Genomic DNA, 27,414 nt, shown 5'->3' with positions numbered 1-27,414 from the left:
GGGGTTTAATTAGTCGGTGGAGTTGATTTCAACAAATTCCGTGCAGTTTGCTAGTTACAGTGGGGCAAATAAGTATTTAGTCAACCACCAATGGTGCAAGTTCTCCTACTTGAAAAGATTTGAGAGGCCTGTAATTGTCAACATGGGTAAACCTCAACCATGAGAGACAGAATGTGGGGAAAAAAACAGAAAATCACATTGTTTGATTTTTAAAGAATTTATTTCCAAATTAAAGTGGAAAATAAGTATTTGGTCACCTACAAACAAGCAAGATTTCTGGCTGTCAGAGAGGTCTAAATTCTACTAACGAGGTCTAATGAGGTCTAACGAGGCTCCAATCGTTACCTGCATTAATGGCACCTGTTTTAACTCTGCAATAGGTAAAACGCTTGGTGTAAAGAAATCAACTGTGGGAGCAATTATTAGAAAATTATTAGAAAAGACATACAAGACCACTGATAATCTCACTCGATCTGGAGCTCCATGCAAGATCTCACCCTGTGGCATCAAAATGATAACAAGAACAGTGAGCACAAATCCCAGAACCACACGGGGGGACCTAGTGAATGACCTACAGAGAGCTGGGAACACAGTAACAAAGGCTACTAGCAGTAACACAATGCGCCGCCAGGGACTCAAATCCTGCACTGCCAGACGTGTCCCCCTGCTGAATAAAGTACATGTCCAGGCCCGTCTGCTGTTTGCTAGAGAGCATTTGGATGATCCAGAAGAGGACAGAAGAATTCCCATTAGCAGTTCTAGGGTTCCTGTCTATCCGTCCTGGGAGTGGATCTCTCCTGACTGTGGTACTCCCCGAGGTTTCTCATTTTTCTCCCAATTGACTCTGGAGTTTTTGGAGTTTTTCCTTGCCGGCATGGAGGGTCTTAAGGATATGGGATACACAGGACTTGAACTGTATCTATTCATCTTTGTTGCTTCATTTCTAATTGTGCATCATATTGCCTCTGTAAAGCCCTTTGAGACATCTGTTGTGATTGAGGGCTATACAAATAAAATTGAATTGTATTGAATTGACTGGGAGAATGTGTTACGGTCAGATGAAACCAAAATATAACTTTTTGGTAGAAACACAGGTTCTCGTGTTTGGAGGAGAAAGAATACTGAATTGCATCCGGATAACCCACTATGAAGCATGGGGGTGGAAACATCATGCTTTGGGGCTGTTTTTCTGCAAAGGGACCAGGATGACTGATCTGTGTAAAGGAAAGAATGAATTGGGCCATGTATCGAGAGATTTTGAGTGAAAATCTCCTCCCATCAGCAAGGGCATTGAAGATGATACGTGGCTGGGTCTTTCAGCATGACAATGATCCCAAACACACAGCCAGGGCAACAAAGGAGTGGCTTCGTAAGAAGCATTTCAAGGTCCAGGAGTGACCTAGCCAGTCTCCAGATCTCAACCTGATAGAAAATCTGTGGAGGGAGTTGAAAGTCCGTGTTGCCCAAGAACAGCCCCAAAACATCACTGCTCTAGAGGAGATCTGCATGGAGGAATGGGCCAAAATACCAGCAACAGTGTGTGAAAAGCTTGTGAAGAGTTACAGAAAACGTTTGGCCTCCGTTATTGCCAACAAAGGGTAGCCACATAACAAAGTATTGAGATGAACTTTTGACATTGACCAAATACTTATTTTCCACCATGATGTGCAAATAAATGCTTTAAAAATCAAACAATTTGAGTTTCTGTTTTTTTTTCCGCATTCTGTCTCTCATGGTTGAGGTTTACCCATGTTGACAATTACAGGCCTCTCTAATATTTTCAAGTGGGAGAACTTGCACAATTAGTGGTTGACCAAATACTTATTTGCCCTACTGTATTTAATAATTTCAGGGCTCCTGAGTGGCTAAGCTAGCATGAGCATGCCAATAAAAATTATATTAACAGATCTAACATAGTCTAATAAATTCAAAATGCAGATCGTTGTTCAAAATACCCATGGGGCCACAACAATGTCACACCAAACTGCCGTAATTCATTTATTTCTGCGGGACTATTTTTTATTTTTTTTTTAGATTTATTTGGCGAACACAATAGAGAGGAGTGCTTCGGCCACCCATGCTCATGCTGCATTCGAGGAAGTTGGGAAGTCGGAATTTTCCCACTCGGATGGTACCAGTTGCGACCTCAAAGCGTTCCAAGCATTTTTTATTTTGGCCATTAAAAGACATGTTGACCTCCGGCAAATCTGCCTTCTCATATGCGATCAAATAGTGGAGGAAAAATGACTGCTAAGGTAAATAGACCACACTGTAAACTGCCTTCTTTAGTTTAACAATTGAAAGTCTGCTTTTCGATGGGCAGCACATTTTGTTGAGTGGCGTCTGACTGAAGCAACTCGTGAAGTCGGGGTGCTTTTTTTTCTGACTTTCCGACCCAGTTTGAGTGGTGTTCCAATGATATTTTTCCTGGTCGGAGGTTGGAAATCTCTGACTTCCCACCTTCCTTGAATGCAGCATCAGTCTGGAGTCTTAACTGAAGAACGGCAACATAGTTAAACATGCATTTAGAGGCTGTGAAAACAGACAGAAGAAATGGGCAAATGAGACAAATTCCACAAATTCCCTATGACGAACGAGGACTATACAAACTGGATACCTGCTGCTGGGTAAGACATAAACACACCGGTGGAAAAAATATCACTCCGTTCTGCAGCCTGTTACCTACAGAGCTACTGGATTACAAATGTTGTTGTTCATACTACAGTGACTGACATGCAATGGTGAGTTTTAATAACTTCATTCTGAAAACATAGCTAAAACTATGGATTAGATGGGTCATCAGTGATTTTCATGCGTGCATATGTTGTTTTTTATTGGCATGCTAGGACGGGCTCATTGACTTGCGCTAGCTTAGCCACTCCGGAGCACTTAAACCAGTACTTCTCAAATGGTGGGGCGCGCCCCCCCAGGGGGGCGCAGAGCGATGCCAGGGGGGGCGCGAGTGACCTCGGGGAACATGCTTTTTTTTTTTTTTTTTTTTTTTTTTTTTGCCGTACTAGAATAAAGTGTACTTGCACATCCACTCCGTGGGTGGCAGTGGCGCTCTCATTTTCAAAGTGCGTGCAGTATTTTTGAAGTAAGCAAGAGCACACGGAAGAGACTCATGCAGAGCTGGACTCACGCAGCGACCCACTGTCTTTCTCACGTGTCCGGCCGAGAAGTGCCGTTTTCGGCTTGGGATCGTCACAACCACCGCCCTCACCTACGGTTCTCCCTCGGCCGCCGAGAATGCGTTTTTTTCGGGCCGTTTGCCTTTGACTTTTAATATAGTGGGAAATGAGGAAAGACCACTGTTTACTGAGTCTAAAAATGATTATAGCGGAGAAGCCAAATCAGTTAAGACGCCACTTAAAGACATTAGACCTCAATCTCATTGATAAGTCGCTTGATTGTTTTCCAGCGAAAATGTGCCGAATATTGCCAATTGTCACAATCGTCCCGCTTTGTCAGTGTTATATCAGTAAACCAGTGAGCACTGTGGTGAATCAGCGAAAATAAAAACTTTCCTTCTGTCCAGAGACCTTTTTCCCCCCTTCTATTCAGTTTTGTTGTTTTTTCGGTCAAATTTTTTGGCATGTTGTCCTGAAGAGTAAATGTTTCTAATCAATTTGAATTTGTTATTATTTACTGATTTTATTACATTTTATTTTTCAGTATCAAATGGTCAAAAATGTACCTTGAGTGTATTTTTACAGTTTGGATGTGACTTTTTTTTTTTTTTTTTTTAACTTCAGGCAAATTGATGCGCATTAAGTCTTTTCTGTTACAAGCAACACAATGTTAAAAAAGTTATTCTTTATTATAAGTTGATCTATGTTACTTTTTTTCTTTAATAGAAAAAAGGACACAATGTTAGGCTGAGGCGTACTTATAATAGTAATATAGACGAATGATACTATTTACAGTGGCGGCAGAGAGTTGGGGGGGGCGCGAAACATTTACGTCTTCCTTGGGGGGGCGTAACAGAAAATAATTGAGAAGCACTGACTTAAACTAATAAATAAATAACTAACTGCACAGAATTTGTGGAAATCAACTCCACCAACTAATTAAACCCCCACTAACTCAAAGATTAAGCCTAATGTCAAAAATTCTAAATCTCCCCTTAAATCAGATTATTTTTCTTAGTCAAATAATTTTCTCCATTTTGTTTTGAGTGTTAAAGTTTGTTTGTTTTACTTGTTCTTAATAAGCCCCTACATCCTAAAGTTTTTCACCTATACCAAGAAAAAAATTGCTTTCGAATAATGTTTTGAACAATATTGTTGAATTAAGAATTTTTCTGACATCGAGCTTTTTAAAAATATAATAGTTTATTGCTTAAAATAAGTCTGTTTAACTTATTTTCAGCTTGCTATTTTTCTTATCTCAAAAAAGCTGGGAAAAATTTACTTGAAGACCTGGCACTTATTTGTAGTCGATTTACCCTGAACAAAATTGAATTTTACTAATTTTATGGAGGTGTGTTTTTGTAGTACAGCACTGAGAGAAATTAATATTTTGACAAAAAGACACCTATTAATTACTCAATAAACACAATATCTAGTGTTATATACTTCAAGTGAGGAGGAGGAACATGTCTTTCATGGGTTGTCGCCAGCTCACCCCTACAGTCTTAAAACAAGCCATTTATGTTAATTGAAGACTGAATTACCCGTTAGTGTGCAATGTGCATGTGATAGGTCTCTGTAGTCCCATTTCAAACAAGCGATACATCCTAATTCTCCTTGATTCCATTTTTAATGGTTATTCCAGATCTAGCTTGGATTTCTACCCCGGGGTGTATAAGCAAGTTGTGATAACAGTTTAATCAAAAGACTTGGAGGCTACATGGAGGACATCCAGCATTGTGTGCACTTTTTTCTTGGCATACTATGGTTGATTATTGCAAGAACAAAAGTACTGTTTGAGAAAAGGCAGTCATAAATTCTGCCTCTTTAAAGTTTCTGTTTTCTATTCAGCAATCAATGGAGACTTCTTACATTTTGTTTCTATAATACTGCTTCTATTCAGCAATCAATGGAGACTTCTTTCATTTTGTTTCTATAATACTGCTAATGCTACCTCCTGCAAGAGATTAGTGTTAAAATGTGTTAGATAAGTTGTTTTGGAGTTCATTACTTGTAATCAAACTTATGAAACTTTAAAATACCAAAGATTTGTATGACAAACCATATTTAGGATTAGGATTTCAGCCCCATGATAGGACTGTGATCTGTCCAGAGACACTTTGCCTTTGATCATGAATTAGCAGGGTTAGGCTTCACATCCATGGTATTCCACAGTATAATGGCTATGAAGTAGAGATAACTAAAAAAAATTCACTGAAAACAAATCTGTTCATTCTTCCTTTGAAAAATATTTTATTTTACGCGACAGTACAGATAGCAGCCCTATCATGCACCTGTTTTAAATGCATTTGAAATTTGTTTGAATTCTCTAAAGACTCCTTTTTGTCCTTGCTATCTGAGTTTGTTGGGCAAGGCAATAAACAATAATACTCAACAGTGGTTTCGGAGAGGCATTTTAATCCGTTTGTGCTTCTGAACTCTTCCAGAGAAGTGGTGTTTTCATCTTCATCCATGGTCATTTGTCTCAGTAAAGAACAAATCTGCAAAACTAATTTGAAAGTTGGAACATCTTTATAACCCCCTTATTTTTTAAATATAGTGTATTTTCCCACACTCTGCTGCTTTTAAAACATATCGTATTTAAATAAAAAATACAAAGTTGATTTTAAGGACACTGTACAATTAATCACAGATGTGAGCATATGTATTATTTCCACTTTACTTATAGTAGTGCCCATGGGGAAGAATACTGTAGATTTCATTCAATACAGTGAAGAAAATGAGTATTTGTATACCCTGCTATTTCTCTAAGTTCTCCCACTTAGAAATAATGGGGGTGTCTGAACTGTTCATTGTAGGTGCATGTCCACTGTGAGAGAAATGATCTAAAAAGAAAAATCCAAAAATCACATTGCATGATTGTTAACACTTTATTTGAGTGATACGGCTGCAAATAAGTATTTGAACACCTGTCTATCAGCTAGAAGTCTGACCCTGAAAGACCTGTTAGTCCGCCTATTAAAAGTCCACCTCCACTCCATGTATTATCCTCGATAGCTGCATAAACACACCTGTTCACCCCATTAATCAGTAAGACTCAAACCTGTAACATGGCCAAGACCAAAGAGCTGTCCAAAGACACCAGATACAAAATTGTACACCTCCACAAGGCTGGAAAGGGCTACGGAGCAATTGCCAAGTAGCTTGGTGAAAAAAGGTCCATTTTTGAAGCAATCATTAGAAAATGGAAGAAGCTAAACATGATGGTCAATTTCAATCGGAGTGGAGCTCCATGTAAGGTATTACCTCGCGGGGTCTGAATGATCCCAAGAAAGGTGATGAATCAGCCCAGAACCACACGGTAGGAGTTGGTCAATGACCTGAAAAGAGCTAGGACCACCACCAAGGTTACTGCTGATAATGCACTAAGACGTAATGGTTTGAAATCATGCATGGCACGGACGGTTCCCCTGCTTAAACCAGCACGTCAATTTTGCCATTTGACCATTTGGATGATGCAGAGGAGTCATGGGAGCAAGTTTTGTGGTCAGATGAGAGAAAAATAGAACTTTTTGATCATAATTCCACTAACCGTGTTTGGAGGAAGAAGAATGATGAGTACTATCCCAAGAACACCATCCCTACCGTGTAGCATGGGTGTGGTAGCATCACGCTTTAGGGGTGTTTTTCTGCGCATGGGCCAGGATGAGTGCACTGTATTAAAGAGAGGACGACTGGGGCTCTGCATTGTGAGATTTTGGGGAACAACCTCCTTCCCTCAGTCAGCGCATTGAAGATTGGTCGTGGCTGGGTCTTCCGACATGACACTGACCCAAAGCACACAGCTAGGGAAACCAAGGAATGGCTCTGTAAGAAGCATATCAAGGTTCTAGCATGGCCTAGCCAGACTCCAGATCTAAACCCACTAGAAAACCTTTGGATGGAGCTCAAACTCAGCAACAGCCCAGAAACCTGACTGATCTAGAGAAGGTCTGTGTGGAGCAGTGGGCCAAGATCCCTCCTGCAGTGTGTGCAAACCTGGTGAAAAACTACAGGAAACGTTTGACCGCTGTAAATGTAAACAAAGGGTACTGTGCCAAGTATTAACATTTGTTTTCTCAGGTGTTCAAATACTTATTTGCACCTGTATCACACAAATAAATCGTTAAAAAAAAACCAGACATTGTGGTTTCTGGATTTTTCTTTTAGATTATCTCCTCACAGTGAACATACTAGTACATCTACAATGAAAATTTCAGACCCCTCCATGATTTCTAAGTAAGAGAACTGGCAAAATAGCAGGGTGTTCACATACTTACTTTCTTTTCTGTATATCCATGTTTTCTGGCTGACATAAAATATTGACGTATCATTCTATTAATCTATAATTGTATTACTTGAAAAAATAATGACTACTCATAAATTAAATTATATAAAAATAATAATATCAAGTCATCCTACCAATAGTTTTCAGTCCACAGACATGTCTGCAAAGCAAATAACTTAGCTCTAACATGAGAACAGGCTGACTTTTACATTGTATAGCATAATGATAATGTACCCTGAATGGCTATGAAGTAGAGATAACTAAAACAAATCTGTTCATTCCTCCTTTGAAAAATATTTTATTTTATGCGACAGTACAGATAGCAGCCCTATCATGCACCTGTTTTAAATGCATTTGAAATTTGTTTGAATTCTCTAAAGACTCCTTTTTGTCCTTGCTATCTGAATGAACCCTGACTCTGTCCCCCCCTTTGTTTCTATAGAATGGGATGGCGCTGACATATGATCCAGCCACAATACAAAATGGGTAAGGTGAAAGAGTTTTTTATTTTTCCAAAGGTGTCTTTATTTGTCTGTTATTGTTCAACTTTGTGTTTAAGAAAGCGCACTTTGCCTGTTAAACACATTTCGCAACTCATATGCATACAAATAAGCAAAGAATACATTCAAAACATCTTTGGATGAACTTAAAAGACATTATCATAAAAACTCTCCAATTTTGTCTTTTCCGATCACTAGTGTTTCCAACTCCTGTGTTTATTATTCTCTTCTTATATTGCTTTGTTGCCTTATTCTGCCTTATGCCTCTTGCTATAGATTCCAGTCGACTGTAGATTTTTGGTACATTTACTTGGGGCCACTGGGCAATACATTTTGACGTGCTAGCGGGCATCTCATTTGTACCGTGGATGTCATACATGCAAACATGCAGCTGTGAACATTGTTGCAGTGCCACTGTAAGATTTTCATCAGCCTGACCCATTGCAGTGCTTCCAAAGAGATGAGAGACGGCCTGCTTCAAGGGGAAATTGAAGTTCGGACCTGTCTGGTGTGAATGCTGCAAGTGATGTGATCCCATGAGACGCTTTCCTCCAGCTCCCATTCTCTTCTCCTCCTCCTTGTTGTCTCAGCCTGCCTTTCACTTTGTCGCCAGTTGTTCTCTTTCATCAGCTCTCATTCAGTCACCCTGGTGGGCTTTTTAACTGCAGTGTCTCTTCAACAGCACAGCACTTTCGTTTTACTGTACTTCTATTGATTGCATAGTTTCGTATCCTAAATATATTCCATGTCCTTTATTACATTTGACTTTTGTGATTCTTGTCCTTCTACAATGATACATCTTGGCAATTCCTGTTCTCTTCTCATTCCTTGTTCGTGTGCATGCCTAAACCTTTTCTGACCTCTTGTCGGAGGTCATCGGCGATCCTTCCGGCACAGAGCCACATGATTGGTAAATGCTAATGCAGCTAATTAGTGAGTCTGAAAGTAGAGAGAAGAGGATCTAAATAAAAAGGGAAAGGGTCAGAAGGAGGGTGATGGCAGCTATGAAGACAGCCCAAGGAGGAGAGAAAGACGGGAATCAATGGCAGGTCTTTGTGAGGATGGTGAGACTTTCAGGTCTGATGCCAATCTAATGTAATGGGAATTACGAGTCTTAGACAGCTTCTGCACTTTTCTCCTTCCTCGGTTACATTTTTGTCTCTCCCCGGCTTCATCTTTTTCTCTCATGCCATCTATCTTCCCCTGCCCACACACAAACATATCCCAGCATACTCACCCACACTTTTCTGCTGCACTGTGTCTCGTAGGTCAGCACTAAATCATTCACTAATTTTTCAGGGCGTACTCCTGACAGTGAAGCTAGGTCAAACCAGGGATTCATAAATGGGATTTAAATTAAATCCAGCACCAATGTTGTATTTACAATTACAATGTTCTGTGTGTTATTTAAACAACCATACCTGAGTCCTTATTGACAAAGTGCTGCTGTGGGCTAATAGCCTCCATCAATAACCTTGGATCTGTCCTCTATCTACAATTTTTCCCTCTCCGTACATACCACTCTAATGAAAAATACAATAAACACAGCCGCAAGACCAATGAAAAACTTGGCAGCAGTGGCTCATTCATATTCATCAGTGATATAATACAGTAAGCGAGTGAATGTAATTCACACTAGGTTCTCAGTATGTGTATTTAAGAGCTTTTTCTTTTATGCTCACTTTGCAATTTCATATTCAGCTTGGTTTATTTATACACTGGTGGTGTTCACATCTTTGCTAGTACACAGATTGTATAAGTCCTCTCCAAATCGGTATGCCTACAATAACACTCTGGCTGTCTGAGCAGATTTCTTCAGCTTTCTTGAAGTGTTCATAATTGTTAAATGGCAGTTCATCTTTACTGTACTGAAAACTAATTAGGAAGGTTATTTTAGCAAATAGTACTCTATCACAAATTGAATGTATGCATAGACTTCATAATGATATTGAAGAGACACTTTCCCCAGACACTGCTCCACGCCTTGAAGTAGGGGGCCGTCCCACACTCCGCTTCACTCGGTCGAAGTCAGTCGCAGTTATTCTCAAACACATGCAGCGATCCAAAGCCGGATTTAGGTTGAAAAAGTACGAAAGCTGTACCACATACAAACAGGAAGGATTGTCTCAGGAGTGATTTGTTCAAGGATTCAAGGCAGTTATTATATTTTTCATACCATGCATGCATTTTGAAAAGTTGTGAAAAAAATCAATGGGAGAAATTAACCGTGTTGGCAGAGTTAAACCTCACAGCGGTAGATGTCGTGTACCTTTTCAGTTAGCGAAGCACCGAATATAAAAGTAGATACAAACTGTTCAAGGAGGACAAGGAGACTGCTGCTTGCTTGGTCACTCGCTGCACACACATTCACTGCATGCAGGAGGGTATTTATTTACCACGCCCACACAAGTACACACAATCAAGTAAATTAACAAATAATTGAGAGCATAGTTTAACACCCCCACTTGTTCTCACTTTATAAGCAAAAATGAAAAAAATACAGATCAGTCATAATTACAATATTACATTACAGTACAATACGTGATCACAAAGTCTTTGTCATATTGCACTACTCCTGTTTCAATCAGTCAGTCATTCTCCAAACATACATTTTTCAAATTTCATCAAGTTAAATTTTTGTTGCAGGTTTAGTCATCACATCTGCTAACATCTTTTCATTTTGACAATATTTTAATAACACTTTTCCCCCCACTTACAGTTGAACGGATAAAATGATACTTAATATCAACATGTTTGCATCTCTGCCTACTTACTGGGTTCTGACACAAAGCAATTGTACCCTGGTTGTCCTCATACACTATGGGAGGTTCATATACATGTCCATCAATGCCACTCAAAAACTGTGAAAGATATAAACACTCTTGAATAGTTGCGGCAAGAGCAATATACTCCGCCTCGCGCGTGGATAGTGCTACAGTAGGCTGCTTTTTTGTTTTCCAGGATAATAAAGCGCGAGTGGACGTGCGGGGCCTAATGGTTGACTGCGGGGCCACCTCGCACATCATCACCGACATATCAAAGTTTAAACAAGTTTAACAAACCGCTACGGCATTAGCCTCATAATTTGCAATATTTATGTAAAATAAATGCTAACTGCCCGTTTTTTTGCTTTTAACGAAGAATCGAGACTATTTTACATTCATTTCTATATAGAATTCAGGGATTTAAGCATTTATTCACAAGAATTTTCAATGTAAAAAGCTCTTTGTGGTGATAAGGTGGCCCCACAGTGGCTTAAAGATTCGACATATTTACATTATATAAATGCTAACTGCCCTTTTTTTTTTTTTTTTTTTTTTTTTAATGCTTTTAACCAAGAATTGAGACTGTTTTACATCTATATCTATAAGGAATTCAGGGATTTAAGCATTTATCTCACAAGAATTTTCAATGTAAAAAGCTCTTTGTCTGTGTTTCTACTCGGTCAGCTTCGACAAAGATAGGCCCCCTATAAATCGGCCCCGCGCCCCGTGTCCTGTTAATATATTATGAAGTCTATGATGCAATGTAATGTGTAGTATAATATATCAGTATATTATTAATACATGTACTAATTTTACCTGCGCAAAGAATATATGACAAGTTAACAGACTAAGACAGCTATTGCAGACTTTTCGTGTTTGAGGACACTAATGATGCTGCTTCTCTGTTTGCTCCAGCTTGCTTTTTGTTCAGTTTGTTTTGTTTTTTAATGAGAGAACAACTGGACAAGAACAGTGACAACAAACTTTTCAACATGCCCACTAGAGTAAAGCAAAAAACGTTTCCCTTTAAACATGTCGGCTTTGCAACAAGAAATGTGTGCACTTTAAGCAAAAACTTTTGTCTTTAGAAATTAAAAAAGCCATGGCAGGCCTTGCATTTTGAACATGGGCCTTCAGTTAGAACTAATCCATCTCTTAATACCTTGATTACAAAATGATATAATTGAAAAAATGTGGCTCAATTTATCAGAAATGCTGTCGGCAAAAGACCGTCACCTCAACCAAACAGAAAAGAGAAAAATTTTGCTGTGTCCAAGCGAAAGTGAGGGGGTGGTAAATATGAAATACGATTGGTTGAGAAAAGAAATAGTCCTGATTGTAGTGTGTAGCCAGAATTTGGCATTCTGAAGGCCCTGAGCAGATCATAACCCATACAAACTAAAATCTAATTGGTGACGAGAAACAAATGCATACTTTGAAATTAAGTTAATAGACTTTTTTGAAATAAATGAATATCATGACATTTAATTGTAATGGTCACTTTTTTTACTGATGGTGTAAAACGACGGAATTTACAAATTAATTGTATGTGTGCTTAATGATACTAATGCATACAACAAGGAAGATTTTTTTCCCCTAAAGTCCCTAAATCACACACTGCAATAACAACTATCATTTTCTGTTTACTTCAGTTATTACTTTCATTGTTTCCCCCTTGCGATTCATATTTCTTTCATTTGTTCTATGTGAAAATTTCAGTATAAGGTGCATGCAATTTGTAAAGTTTGCTTGTTTGTTGAATTGTTCTCTCTATGAAATATGACAAGTGAACTCTTACTTAAATTCTGAGGTGGGGAGAGTAGCCAAAGATTTCACTCAAGTAAGAGTAGCATTACTTCTAAATAATCTTACTCAAGTAAAAGTAAAAAAAAAAAAAAGTAATACTATTATGTCAAAATATACAGTGCTAGTACTGTAACTAGACTAAAATAACCAATTGATTAACTACATAAATATTCTTTTTTTTTCCAATGTGTAAGTTACATTTTTTTTCAACAATTGTTAGCATTTTATTTATTTTAAATTATTTGTTAATATTTTTAAAAATTGATATATTTTTGTTTTTCTAATTTACATTTCATTACGAATGCTGTTTTTTCCCCTTTTTTAATTTATTACCTTAAAATCTAATATATTTTCAGTGTGACATGTGAACACAGGTAGATATTACACAAATGACTCATACATCTGTGCTCTACTGAGGATTGTTTCCTTTCTACAAAAGCGATTACATAAACTGGGAATGTTCATATCCATTTCTATACTCTAGTCATTAGCATTTTACGTAAACACAACTGATATGTATTCATTGAAAAGAATACTGAAGTAATTAGTAACTTTGTGAGTAACTGCTTACAATGTCTATAGTTTTTTTTTTTTAAATAATGTTTTTTTTTTTTCTCAGGACAACTTTATCTATATGAACTGTTAGTATTAGGCTGTACTATAAACAATTACATGACCATATTTGGCCAAAAAAATACACCAAAATCATGGAATTCAGACAAGATCAAATGAAACATTGACCATCCAAAGAGCATGAGTGTCCTCTAGTGTAGAAAAAACATTGTTACCTCTGATTGGTATAACGGAGTCATGGTTATTGTTGCGACATCTCATGGTGGAACAAACCGCCCCTTTCGGCATCTCTGGCAAAAATAATGTCAATATGTAGACTAAAGAGGAAAAATGTAAAGTCTTGAGTGTAGCTCAAAGTAGCGGAGTACGAGTAGTGTTTCTTCTTCCCAAACCTACTCAAGTAAAATTAAAAAGTATTGTGTGGTAAAACTACTCTAAGAAATAAATTTCTCTCTATGAAATATGACAAGTGAACTCTTACTTAAATTCTGAGGTGGGGAGAGTAGCCAAAGATTTCACTCAAGTAAGAGTAGCATTACTTCTAAATAATCTTACTCAAGTAAAAGTAAAAAAAAAAAAAAGTAATACTATTATGTCAAAATATACAGTGCTAGTACTGTAACTAGACTAAAATAACCAATTGATTAACTACATAAATATTCTTTTTTTTTCCAATGTGTAAGTTACATTTTTTTTCAACAATTGTTAGCATTTTATTTATTTTAAATTATTTGTTAGTATTTTTAAAAATTGATATATTTTAGTTTTTCTAATTTACATTTTATTACGAATGCTGTTTTTTCCCCTTTTTTTAATTTATTACCTTAAAATCTAATATATTTTCAGTGTGACATGTGAACACAGGTAGATATTACACAAATGACTCATACATCTGTGCTCTACTGAGGATTGTTTCCTTTCTACAAAAGCGATTACATAAACTGGTAATGTTCATATCCATTTCTATACTCTAGTCATTAGCATTTTACGTAAACACAACTGATATGTATTCATTGAAAAGAATACTGAAGTAATTAGTAACTTTGTGAGTAACTGCTTACAATGTCTATAGTTTTTTTTTTTAAATAATGTTTTTTTTATTTTTTCTCAGGACAACTTTATCTATATGAACTGTTAGTATTAGGCTGTACTATAAACAATTACATGACCATATTTGGCCAAAAAAATACACCAAAATCATGGAATTCAGACAAGATCAAATGAAACATTGACCATCCAAAGAGCATGAGTGTCCTCTAGTGTAGAAAAAACATTGTTACCTCTGATTGGTATAACGGAGTCATGGTTATTGTTGCGACATCTCATGGTGGAACAAACCGCCCCTTTCGGCATCTCTGGCAAAAATAATGTCAATATGTAGACTAAAGAGGAAAAATGTAAAGTCTTGAGTGTAGCTCAAAGTAGCGGAGTACGAGTAGTGTTTCTTCTTCCCAAACCTACTCAAGTAAAATTAAAAAGTATTGTGTGGTAAAACTACTCTAAGAAATAAATTTCTCTCTATGAAATATGACAAGTGAACTCTTACTTAAAATCTGAGGTGGGGAGAGTAGCCAAAGATTTCACTCAAGTAAGAGTAGCATTACTTCTAAATAATCTTACTCAAGTAAAAGTAAAAAAAAAAGTAATACTATTATGCCAAAATATACAGTGCATGTACTGTAACTAGACTAAAATAACCAATTGATTAACTACATAAATATTCCGGGTTTTTTTTCAATATATAAGTTACATTTTTTTTCAACAATTGTTAGCATTTTATTTATTTTAAATTATTTGTTAGTATTTTTAAAAATTGATATATTTTAGTTTTTCTAATTTACATTTTATTACGAATGCTGTTTTTTCCCCTTTTTTTAATTTATTACCTTAAAATCTAATATATTTTCAGTGTGACATGTGAACACAGGTAGATATTACACAAATGACTCATACATCTGTGCTCTACTGAGGATTGTTTCCTTTCTACAAAAGCGATTACATAAACTGGTAATGTTCATATCCATTTCTATACTCTAGTCATTAGCATTTTACGTAATCACAACTGATATGTATTCATTGAAAAGAATACTGAAGTAATTAGTAACTTTGTGAGTAACTGCTTACAATGTCTATATATATATTTTTTTTTAAATAATGTTTTTTTTTTTTTCTCAGGACAACTTTATCTATATGAACTGTTAGTATTAGGCTGTACTATAAACAATTACATGACCATATTTGGCCAAAAAAATACACCAAAATCATGGAATTCAGACAAGATCAAATGAAACATTGACCGTCCAAAGAGCATGAGTGTCCTCTAGTGTAGAAAAAACATTGTTACCTCTGATTGGTATAACGGAGTCATGGTTATTGTTGCGACATCTCATGGTGGAACAAACCGCCCCTTTCGGCATCTCTGGCAAAAATAAAGTCAATATGTAGACTAAAGAGGAAAAATGTAAAGACTTGAGTGTAGCTCAAAGTAGCGGAGTACGAGTAGTGTTTCTTCTTGCCAAACCTACTCAAGTAAAATTAAAAAGTATTGTGTGGTAAAAATACTCTAAGAAGTAAATTTCTCTCAAAAAGTTACTCAAGTAAATGTAACGGAGTTAATGTAACCCGTTACCCACCTCTGCTTAAATTATGCTCTAACCCAAACAATTAATTCATATATACAGCCTACTATTTATAATTTTATTTTCTTCTTTTATTTCTTCTTGTAATTAGTATGTATTTGTATGTCAAGCAGTTAAAATTGACTTGTGAACAAATTGTGGGCAATTTATTACCGTACCCCGCTTTGCAACAAGTTTATACTTAAAAGGCCTAAAACCTGATCAAGGCAAAAAATTAATGCGAATGCCATATTGGTAACTTGTCTAAGGTCAGTGGGAATAAAATACAATAAAATAGGGGTGGATTTGAATAATTGTGCTACATTTTTAGATTTAAGTGGGAAAAGGCTTAGCCTAAATGTTCAATGTTTTTTCTTTTTTTTAAAAATTATTTATGCCAGAGGAATGAGGGAAAATTCTGCATTGTAACGTACTCATTGAAATTTTCATTATTCACTGCTATACTTGTATATACTGTACATTTTGCTCTTGAGGATGGATTAACTATTTATATTAGGTTTTAATTAGGGCTGTCAAAATTATCGCGTTAACGGGCGGTAAATAATTTTTTTAAATTAATCATGTTAAAATATTTGACGCAATTAACGCACATGTCCCGCTCAGACAGTATTCTGCCTTTTGGTAAGTTTTACAGCAAGGCTTTTTGTGCTGTCTAACAGCGAACTCTTTGCGACATGGTTTATTGTTTTCTTGCCAGTTCAATATGGCTGCACGACGTCTAGGGCTGACGCCTACTTTGTAATGTTGTGCTTATATGATCCTTGGACAAGATTTGTCCGTAAGTGTGGTTGTTTTAAAGAATGTACATATTATGTTAGTAAGCGAAATGTTATATTTTTTGTATGAGACACTTTTTGTTTATGTTTAGTGAACCTGTATAGCGTGCTAAGCTAACGTTGTTGCTAATACAATGCTTGTGTACTTTTTTTTGTAGTTTTACGACGGTCTAAAGAGGACAATGGTTTGAGGCCATTTTATTAATAAATCAGATGAAAAAGGAAGAAGTCTGATTATTAAGGCGTCGTTCACTAGCTGTCTAGCTTTGGAAAAAGTAGACGCTTCAGAGTGAGGACAGCATAGACCGATTTAAATGACAGTAGAGTGAAATGCCCACTACAGTCCTTATGTACCTAATGTTGAATGTATATACCCATCTTGTGTCTTATCTTTCCATTCCAACAAATTATTTTACAGAATATATATATATAATTTACAGAAAAATATGGCATATTTTATAGATGGTTTGAATTGCGATTAATTGCGATTAATTACGATTAATTAATTTTTAAGCTGTAATTAACTCGATTAAAAATGTTAATCGTTTGACAGCCCTAATTTTAATTTTGCACACAAATCACAGGAATTCAGTCTGTATTTCATGTTAAACTCCAAAATCTTCAAGATGGATTAGGTGAAAAGTATATATATATTATTACTATAAAGTAAACACACCAACAGTTTATCACAAAAGTGAGTACACCCCATGCATTTCTGCAGATATTTGGGTATTTTTTTCATGGGACAACACTGACAAAATGACACTTTGACACAATGAAAAATATTCTGTGTACAGCTTACATAATAGAGTTAATTTATTTTCCCCTCAAAATAACTCAAAATATAGCCATTAATATCTAGAACCCTGGCAACAAAAGTGAGTACACCCCTTTGAAAAAAACGTACACCCCTAAATGTTCAAATTGAGTTCAGCTTGTCATTTTCCCTCCAAAATGTCATGTGACTCGTTACAGGAGTGCTGTCAGCATTGCTGCAGAGATTGAAGAGGTGGGGGGTCAGTCTTTTAGTGCTGAGACCATAGGCCACACTCTACATCAAATTGGTGTGCATGTCTGTCACCCCAGGAGGAAGCTTCTTCTCAAGATGGTACACAAGAAAGCCCGCAAACAGTTTGCTGAAGACATGTCAACAGAGCACATGGATTACTGGAACAATGTCCTATGGTCTGATGACACCTTTGATTGTGTCAAAGTGTCATTTTGTCAGTGTTGTCCCATGAAAGGACATACTTAAATATCTGCAGAAATGTGAGGGGTGTACTCATTTTTGTGATACACTGTAAGACACACAAAATTTAGCTGGCACATGGACCATAGTTGAGCCTTGTCAAGAGGGCTTGTGTTGTGCTAATAATTCATGAGATTTCTATTCTTGCTGCCAAGTGAGTCACATTGTCTTTGGTAGTAGAATGTTGTATTCTTGTACTTTGTTTTCTCTGAGGCTTCTAAACACAACCAGAAATGCTAACTTGGGCGGTAGCCTACTGGGTTTATGGAGGGAGTTTTCCATGTGAGGAGCCATTACATTGGGGTCGCTTATCATCATCAGTGTGTAGGCAAGGAGGGAAACTACATCCAGCAATCCTCAATGCCACAGTTGAAAAAGATCTGGAGCTTTGCATCTTTCTGTGTTTCAAACCGCTTGTGCTATCATGAAGCAAACCCCAAAAAAAAAGTTAAAAAAAAAAAAAAAAAAAAAAAAAAACAAGAACACCATCACATCAAGAAGCAGTTGAATTGTGTGTGCTGTTGTTTCATCGAAGTTGAACCAATATTTTCAGATATTTCCATTCTTAAGTTGGCTTATTGTTGAACCTTGAAAGTCATCTCAAATATGATAAAGTAGCAATAAAATTACCTTCAGATAGGAGCTTTAAAAAATGACGCTATTCCCTCACTAAACAAGACAATTCGAGGGTAGCAGAAGATACCAATATACCTCCTGTAAAATTAACTAAACATCAACAAACAAAATGACACATCAAGGAAAAGAGTGCTTCATAAAAATAAAAATACTTTTTGATGGCAATTATTTTATGAAGGTGTCACTAAATAAAATACATGAAAGTACAATACACCCTTCTCATGAAAGTGTGTTTAATTTGTTTATTCTCTTATACACCGTAAGGTAAAAATTTCTTGCGCCCACTCATTCAACAAAATGAAATGGATCAATCAACCAAAATTAGGTAACTCAGATGTCAGGTGTCCAGTCTCCATCAAACCACTGAATTTCAGTTATTAAGTTTTTTAATTTGTTTCTCACCATAAGCAGACTACCAAAATGCAGGCAAGCAAGGAGAGTAGTCATAGTGAATGGTCAAGCAGACAGTGCACTTACAGCACTTTTCTTGCAGGTACCTTGACAGTATGATGTCAGGATGCAACTCTCAACAACTACTTCAGCATTTGAACTCAAAACGTGACCCTCATGTTTCAGAGCCGTCGGCCCTATAAATGAGCAACTGGCACCTCATAAGTGAACCAACCTTGACACTACTGTTGACTAGTCACTCCTACTCTGTGTAGTATATATATTGAGTTCAAAATTAACAAAGTAATACAATATATATGATTTTTCAGTATAGGTTTAAATAATGAATTTAATAATATTTTTTTTCTTAAAACTGCAAATATAGCTATAGATGGTTTGGAAAGTATTCCTGCAAAGAATTGTGGCTCTTTTGCAGGAAGTGGGTGGACCTCTTTTGCATGTCTTAGTTCTATTATTCAGTCAACAGACACTCAGACATCGATTGAGCACAGAAACATTGCCTGGCAGATGAAACATGTCCTTTCAAGGTACACAATGTTAAATAAAGCACTTAGAGCTCTTCGGCGCTGGCGGGCAAGTGGCTGTGGGATTGGATAGCTGATGAGTGGGGGGCGGGGTTGCAATGTAGGAAAGTAAAATCCCAAGAGTACACAAAGATACATAGAGGAAAATAAGCAAGTTCAAATGCATATGTTGCAGATGCAATCTCTTCTGCATGAAGTGGAATGTGTAGGTGGAAACATAAAGGGCAATACTGGAAAATCTCCCACTCACACATTAGGGTAATGCATTATTATGCAGAGCAGCAGTGGTGATAAATGATGTGCACAGCATTTGGATGTCAAGCCTCATTTTGCTTCGCTTTGATGATGTGGCACAGACTAAACCTGGAATATTAGTGTTTCCCCGACAACTCTAATAATGTGTTACTGAATCCTTTCATCAGTTTTTGTTAGCATCAAAAAAGTAAAATGTGCTTGTGCCTTTGTGAGTCACAATTCAAGCTACATCTCGATTTCCTGAAACATCCTCAACTTCAGGTCAGAATTCTGATAGTGTTATTTCTTTTGTTTGCCTGTGCAGGTTCTATTCATCACCATACAGCATCTCTACCAATCGGATGATTGCCCAGACGTCAATCACACCCTTCATTGCTGCCTCGCCTGTTTCCACATATCAGGTCGGTGTAGCCTTTTTGAAATTTACTGACCAATAAAGGTTTTCTGACATTTAGTAAAACTGTCAGGATTTATCTTGAGTGAAGAAATAACTTCCTCATAAAGATAAAACTTAAAAGTGGAATACTATGTCATCTTGAATGACACCATTTTGCTGTGTTTTTTGGGATTGTTCACTTTGGGAAATTGCCTTGTCTGTGCCCACTGCAGACCCTGTCAAGGGGTTTGACATTGGTGTCAGATTCATGTTCACAGTCAGCCTGACTGACCACTTTTAACTATTTGTCTATACTGATCCATGGCATTTGTAGGGCAGTGTTTCAAATTGGTGCCTGTCCTTTTTTGTTTAGATCTTGACTAAAGCCTCAACAAGAAGACTTTACAGTATATCGCAAGCCTTGATAAATAGGATTGTTGCGCTAGGAAGGCCATTAAGTGTAAGAACTGAAGCATAAAAAGCATATGACTTCAAAACACAGCTTCATTACAAGACAGTTGATGCGAGAATCAAAAGAATACATTATCTTTACTGATCTCAAATAATGCATTGTAAGATATTTGAGTGGCAGCAATTTACAGTGGGACCTCGACATATGATCGCTTCCACACAATATCTTTTCGACATCCGACGTAAAATTTGACTCGCCATTTGTTTCTACATCCGATGACATGCTCGAAATAAGACGACATGACAGCACCGTAGACAAACGCAAAGCGGATTTTCTTGTGTGAGAAATTAACTCAGGTTTCAAAAGGATTGGTAAAGGTGGTGAAACAAGCAAAAAGGTGACGCTTACCTTCTAAATGAAGATGCAAGTTATAAAGAAATATGAGCATGGGGTGCGCGTCCGTGAACTGGCACAACAATACATCTCCACGGTCCTACCACCATTCACCAGACTTTATAAGTTAAATTATTGTGGTAACATTGCCGAAGAAATCGCCAGCTTCGTCAGGTTTTTATCATTTATTTCACAACTTATCCAACACAAAAGTTTATGGTGTTCTCAAGAAAACATTGAAAGTGAAAGTGAAACTCTCAACCTACACCGCTTCCTCTCCCTGACACGTCAGCCGCGCGTTGCGTTCAGGTACAGCAAAAACGTCCACCACATCAGAACCCGATTTGTTACATTATTATGTTTTGCAAGTGTAATTGCCATCTGTAATAGTACCAGCAGTGTTTATTAAGGATTTAGTGTAGGTTTTTGGGCTGTGGAATGAATTAATGGAATTATAATGTATTCCTATGGGAAAATCCTGCTTGACATACGACCATTTCGACTTACAAACAAGGTCCTGGAACGAATTAACTTTGTATGTAGCGATACATCTGTATAACTTTAGCCCCTTTTACGCACGCCGAAATACTGGGAAAACCGCGGGATTTAAAGTGTATTTGTGTGAAACCAATTTCCCAGGTCGACTGACACGGAGATTACGCGGATATTTCACGGGTCACGTGTTAGTATAATGTCCGGAACTTTCCCGGGAAGCGGTGTGCGTGAAAGCAGGTGTTAAATTCCCTGGTCACAGCACGATGGCTGATGACGTTAATATCATCCCGGGCCAGTAAACAAACATCACAATTATCAACATAGCAAGCTGGAAATAGCTTACATAATGAAACATACAACAAACATAACGAAATTAAATTGCTATGGGATCGTAGCGCCGTGGAAGAGAGTCCATTGTCCATCTTTGGAAATGTGTGGCTTGTTTTGTTGCCGATGTTAGGGTCCGCTAAAGCCGAAACAAAGTTGTATTTCAAAGCAGAAAACAATGGAGGGATCCGTTGAAGGGGTTATTAAATACAAACAAAAATACACGCAATAGCGGAAAAGGGGGGATAACACAATAGGTCAGTGACAGTAGGTCGACGGCGATCAATAATACTAACCTAAGTGGTAGGCCGAGAGCCGATAAGGTAACAAAATAAAGCCAGCAGGATTCTAGATTCCCCTGGCTGCTTTCGGGCTGGCTCTCCAGTGGTTAGAAGCCAGCAGGATTTTTTCTTCCCCCAGTGGTTTTCAGGCTGGCTCTCCAGCGGTTAAAAGCTAGCGGGATTTTTCCTTCCCCAGGGCTGACTCTCTAGCGGTTAGTTACGACGTCGGGAACGATCCCTCCGGAACAAAACACGATTTGACCGACATTGTGACGACCGATGCCGATCAAAAATGACGTAATGTCCGGGTTATAAAAAACGCGTCGGCAGACCACCCTGCACAGAGAGCACCAGTGGGCAACACGGTACAAGTCGTGAAAGTGTCCAATCCGAATAATTCTTGGGACATCTCTACATGCGTGAAAGCAATGACGCGAGTAAATCCCGCTTCACCTTACACTGGAATTTCCCTGGATATGTGCGTGAAAAGGGCTTATGTCATTTAACAAAGCAATGAGAGGTTTCCTTATTACCACTCACTAGCACGCAGGGGGCTCTCCGGCAGTCAGTCCAAAATTTCGAACTTTTTCAACAGCTGCTGGTCTTTAACACTGACAAGCCAGGTGTGCATGATGCTATTTTAAAAACAAAGTAGTTTGCTTATCTTTTGTTCTGTCAGCTGCACACTGAGCAACGCAGTCCGATATAAAAAAATTCGACACCACTTTCTCCTTCATTGTAAGTGGTTCAATAAAACAACACAAATGATTCTTCAAAATATAGTTTCCGTTTGCTTTTTTGTGGGAAACGGTCATGTTCAGATGCTACACTCTATGTGCAGTTGGCTTTACTTTACGTCATGAGCATGATTAAATAAAAAAAAAAAAAATGCATTTAGGCATGGGACACTATTTGCCTGGTACACCAGACTCAATAGCTGGAACAGCCACCATTCACGCGGATACAATTTCCAGGGTGGATCAAGTCACAGCAAACAGACAGCAAACAGACAGCGGAGTGGACCAATCAACGACGGGCAGACGTGACGTTAGTAAAATGACGAGGGAAGGACGAGGGACTTGCGCGCGGAAGTGAACATACGAAGAGAGCGGAGTTTATTCAACATGGCTAGCGCGAGACAGACTGTTGTCAATGACTCGTGTCGATGTGTTTTTGGTAATTTAAAACTGATTTTACCGTGGATTGGAACATATTCTCGGCTCTCCCGTACACCATCTGTGTTGTTGTGGAGACGACTTTCGACGCGCAAGAGTGACGTTGCTCGTTAAGAACACATCATGCAAATAAACGAATCTGATTTGTCGATTGATTTTGTACCTGCTCGAGAGGCCGTTAATGGGCTGGTTCCCAGACTATACTCTTAGTGTTTAAAAAATACAGGGAGAATAGTCTGGCAGAGCCAGGCAAGGACACTATCAGATTCTGACAATTTGATAACCTTGGGCGAAATTATTACCACAATGAGAGTGCAGCTCTAAAATATAGTATTTTTAGATATTTAGGTAAAAAATTCTAAACCATTTTTTCCTCATTGAAAAAAAATCATTAAAAATATTTGGTGCAGCAAAAATATGGTAAATGAACAAATATAAAAATATTTGTATTTCAATGTAATATTAAAATCCACCAGCTTTTAGACAGGTTTTACCGCAGTGTCAACAAGCAATGAATGGAAACTCATTCGCTTCTTTGTTGTAACGTGAAGAAATGACACACTGTGACAAGTAATTATGTCTTCACGGCCTGAAGGAATATCCTCTCGTTTTATCGCTTAAAAGACTCATTCTTCAAAATATTCCCTGGCTGCCTAATTACTGACCGGAAATCTGCGAGACGACTCTAGTCAGCGGTCGTCATATTCGTGCACTGGAGCTTTGGACATCAATTGACTAGTTTTGTTTACAACACTTGGCAGGAGAAACGGCGGCCAAAATGAATTACGATGTGAACGGTAGCTTGAAACGTTCAGAATTTATTGTGCATTCTAATCTTTTGTTTCGCTTTCACCAATAGTAACTCGTAGCAGGTTGCAATGGTTACTTCAATAGAGTTTTATATAAAAAATGTAAAGTCAAGGTATGATGGGTAGTCGTCTCCTAAAATTTGAAATTGTACTGAAAGTATCCTACCAGCAAGAGCGACCACTCCTTTGAAGCTGAAAAGATATTTTTAAATTTCTATTTTATGAAGGAAAAACGTGCTTTAAGTTGACTGCTTACTCACCAATAACTATGAGAACAAGGTCATGACTGGCACTAAAAGACAAGACCTTGGTGTTTTTTTTGTTTTGTTTTTGTTTTTTGACAAAAAAAAAACTCATTGAAGTGACAAATGCAGGACTGACATGAATTACAACAGGTGCATTTATCAAAAAGGTGAAAAATGTTTGATCCATCCATCCTTCTTCAATCATGCCCCGGGTCACAGGCATGTTGGAGCCTTTTCCAGCTTCGAACGGTAGACAGACTCCATCCTAGAGTGGTCGCCAGTCAGTCGCTAGGCACTTATTGAAGCGAACAGCCATTCACACTCCCATTCACATTGTGAGTCAGTGGAAACTGAACCCATGCTGCCTGTACCGAAGTCAGGTGAACGTACCACTACAGTGGGGCAAATAAGTATTTAGTCAACCACTAATCGTGCAAGTTCTCCCACTTGAAAATATTAGCGAGGCTTGTAATTGTCAACGTGGGTAAGCCTCAACCATGAGATACAGAATGTGGAAAAAAAACAGAAAATCACATTGCTTGATTTTTAAAGAATTTATTTGCAAATCATGGTGGAAAATAAGTATTTGGTCAATCCCAAAAGTTCATCTCAATACTTTGTTATGTACCCTTTGTTGGCAATAACGGAGGCCAAACGTTTTCTGTAACTCTACACAAGCTTTTCACACACTGTTGCTGGTATTTTGGCCCATTCCTCCATGCAGATCTCCTCTAGAGCAGTGATGTTTTGGGGCTGTCATTGGGCAACACGGACTTTCAACTCCCTCCACAGATGTTCTATGAGGTTGAGATCTGGAGACTGGCTAGGCCACTCCAGGACCTTGAAATGCTTCTTACCAAGCCACTCCTTTGTTGCCATGGCTGTGTGTTTGGGATCATTGTCATGCTGAAAGACCCAGCCACGTCTCATCTTCAATGCCTTTGCTGATGGAAGGAGATTTTCACTCAAAATCTCTTGATACATGGCCCCATTCATTCTTTCCTTTACACAAATCAGTCGTCCTGGTCCCTTTGCAGAAAAACAGCCCCAAAGCAGGTTTCCACCCCCATGCTTCACAGTGGGAATGGTGCAATTCAGTATTCTTTTTCCTCCAAACACGAGAACCGGTGTTTCTACCAAAAAGTTCTATTTTGGTTTCATCTGACCATAACACATTCTCCCAGTCCTCTTCTGGATCATCCAAATGCTCTCTAGCGAACCGCAGACGGACCTGGACGTGTACTTTCTTCAGCGGGGGGACACGTCTGGCAGTGCAGGATTTGAGTCCCTGGTGGTGCATTGTGTTACTGATAGTAGCCTTTGTTACTGTGATCCCAGCTCTCTGTAGGTCATTCACTAGGTCCCCCCGTGTGGTCCTGGGATTTTTGCTCACCGTTCTTGTTATCATTTTGACGGCACGGGGTGAGGAGGGAGTTGAAAGTCGGTGTTGCCCAACGACAGCCCCCAAACAGCACTGCTCTAGAGGAAATCTGCATGGAAGAATGGGCCCAAATACCAGCAACAGTGTGTGAAAAGCTTGTGAAGAGTTACAGAAAACGTTTGGCCTCCATTATTGCCATCAAAGGGTACATAACAAAGTATTAAGATGAACTTTGGGTATTGACCAAATACTTATTTTCCACCATGATTTGCAAATAAATTCTTTAAAAATCAAACAATGTGATTTTTTTGTGCTTTTTTTCCACATTTTGTCTCTCATGGTTGAGGTTTACCCATGTTGACAATTACAGGCCTAACTAATATTTTCAAGTGGGAGAACTTGCACAATTAGTGGTTGACTAAATACTTATTTGCCCCACTGTATGTACCATGGAATTGTATTATATCATGACAAAAGCAAATCAAGACAGTTGCTTGAGCTTTTAGATACTACATGTAATGTAGGTATATTTATCATATACTGCAAATGTGTCTACGCCCTTATGTAAAATGTACGATTTCTTCAGGGAGTTGTTACTCTTAATGGTATATGTGGCCAGTAGACAGCAGTAAGAGATGAAAGTGGTGATTTGAGTCGAAGATGGTCTTTGATGATGAAACCTGGAGTGTGAAACAGTAATTATTAGGCTATATTGCTCTCTGTGGTCTCTCTTTCCTCTTATAATTACAACGTAGTATAGTGGACCCTTTGTTGCAGCTGTATTATTCTTCAAGACATGTTACCACAGGGACCAGAGCACTGCAATGTGCCCATAGAGGCATGGGTTAATGATTCATTTTCTGTCTTCTTTTTCGTCTTTGGTCATTTTCTCTCCATTGCTGGCCCTCCATTTGTCCCTTCTTAAGTTTTCCCTACCATCAATCTCTACGGACACACAATAATCATCTATACAATCTTCTTCTTTTATGTTTCCTCTTACCCATCCCTTGCTTTTTTAATTAGTTTTTCAGGACTCATGGACTTAGATGAGTGTTTTATCTAATTTTATTTGGCCTGTCGTTTGTGTGCATGGCACCTGTTTAATTTCATTCTTCTCTGCTTCACAGGTTCAGAGTACATCTTGGATGCCACATCAACCTTACGTTATGCAACCAACAGTAAGTTTGGCTAATCAGTCATTTTCTTGATGCATTTATTTTCTTAAGATGGCATTAATTTAATGTCTTTAGGTGTTTTATGACTATTCGATCGATTTGGACTGAATAAATAATTTTATTTATTTAAAATAATTTAAATAAATAAATAATTTTCATAATACAATGCATACCCGTTTATTAATCATTTTCTTTTTAAGATGGCACTTCAGAGAATTTTAATATGTAAGTATGTGTGTAACATTCATGAAAATTGGACTGTCACACTTAGTCTGGCAGATGTGCAAAGATAAAAGTAAGATGTGTCTGGCTGGGTGCTTTGCTGAATCAGCCAACGTCTGACCTCCTTCTATCAGCTGGAAGAGCTCAGGCACTAGCTTGTGATTTTAAAGAAAGGTCTACCCCCTACTGGTAAAAATGAGACTACAGGTCTTTACATAGAACCTAAATGCCAAAGACAAGGTTTTGATCAGGTAAATCCCAGTAGAAAGAATTTTGTTTGGAATTGAGTTAGAAACTTCATTAGCCATTTTATTTTGCCTCGCAGGCCACAGCTGATAAGCCCACAGCCTTGTACGGCGTTTTTACACATGTTGGCTTGTAGTCCTTAAATTACCTTCAGCACAATGAAGCATGGGTCTAAGTGATGTCACATTTGTCCTAAAATGGCAGTGCCTAAGAGCCAGTTCATTTTTGTGTCTAAACATTATTTCCTCTGTTATCATTGTTCTAAGAAATTCGTGATTGCAAATTTAATTCCTTGAGCAACTATTTTTCACATGAAGGTCATTT

At 37.8% G+C, this 27,414-nt stretch overlaps 1 protein-coding gene across 2 annotated transcripts in view; it reads left to right on the top strand.

Moving 5' to 3' along the window:
- Positions 1-27,414, top strand: part of LOC130914519 (RNA-binding motif, single-stranded-interacting protein 3-like) — a 227,298-nt gene that overhangs the window by 175,888 nt on the left and 23,996 nt on the right. For both annotated transcript variants that reach the window (XM_057833781.1, XM_057833779.1), the window contains 3 exons: positions 7,862-7,905; positions 19,858-19,954; positions 26,575-26,625. In XM_057833781.1, coding sequence (XP_057689764.1) covers positions 7,862-7,905; positions 19,858-19,954; positions 26,575-26,625 — 192 coding nt within the window. The remainder of the gene's footprint in view (positions 1-7,861; positions 7,906-19,857; positions 19,955-26,574; positions 26,626-27,414) is intronic.

The sequence above is a fragment of the Corythoichthys intestinalis genome, chromosome 4 (genome assembly GCF_030265065.1).
Source record: "Corythoichthys intestinalis isolate RoL2023-P3 chromosome 4, ASM3026506v1, whole genome shotgun sequence".
In the NCBI taxonomy this organism is placed as follows: Eukaryota; Metazoa; Chordata; class Actinopteri; order Syngnathiformes; family Syngnathidae; genus Corythoichthys; species Corythoichthys intestinalis.
The sequence above is the reverse complement of the archived record's forward strand: the minus strand, read 5'-3'. Positions and strand labels throughout refer to the sequence as shown.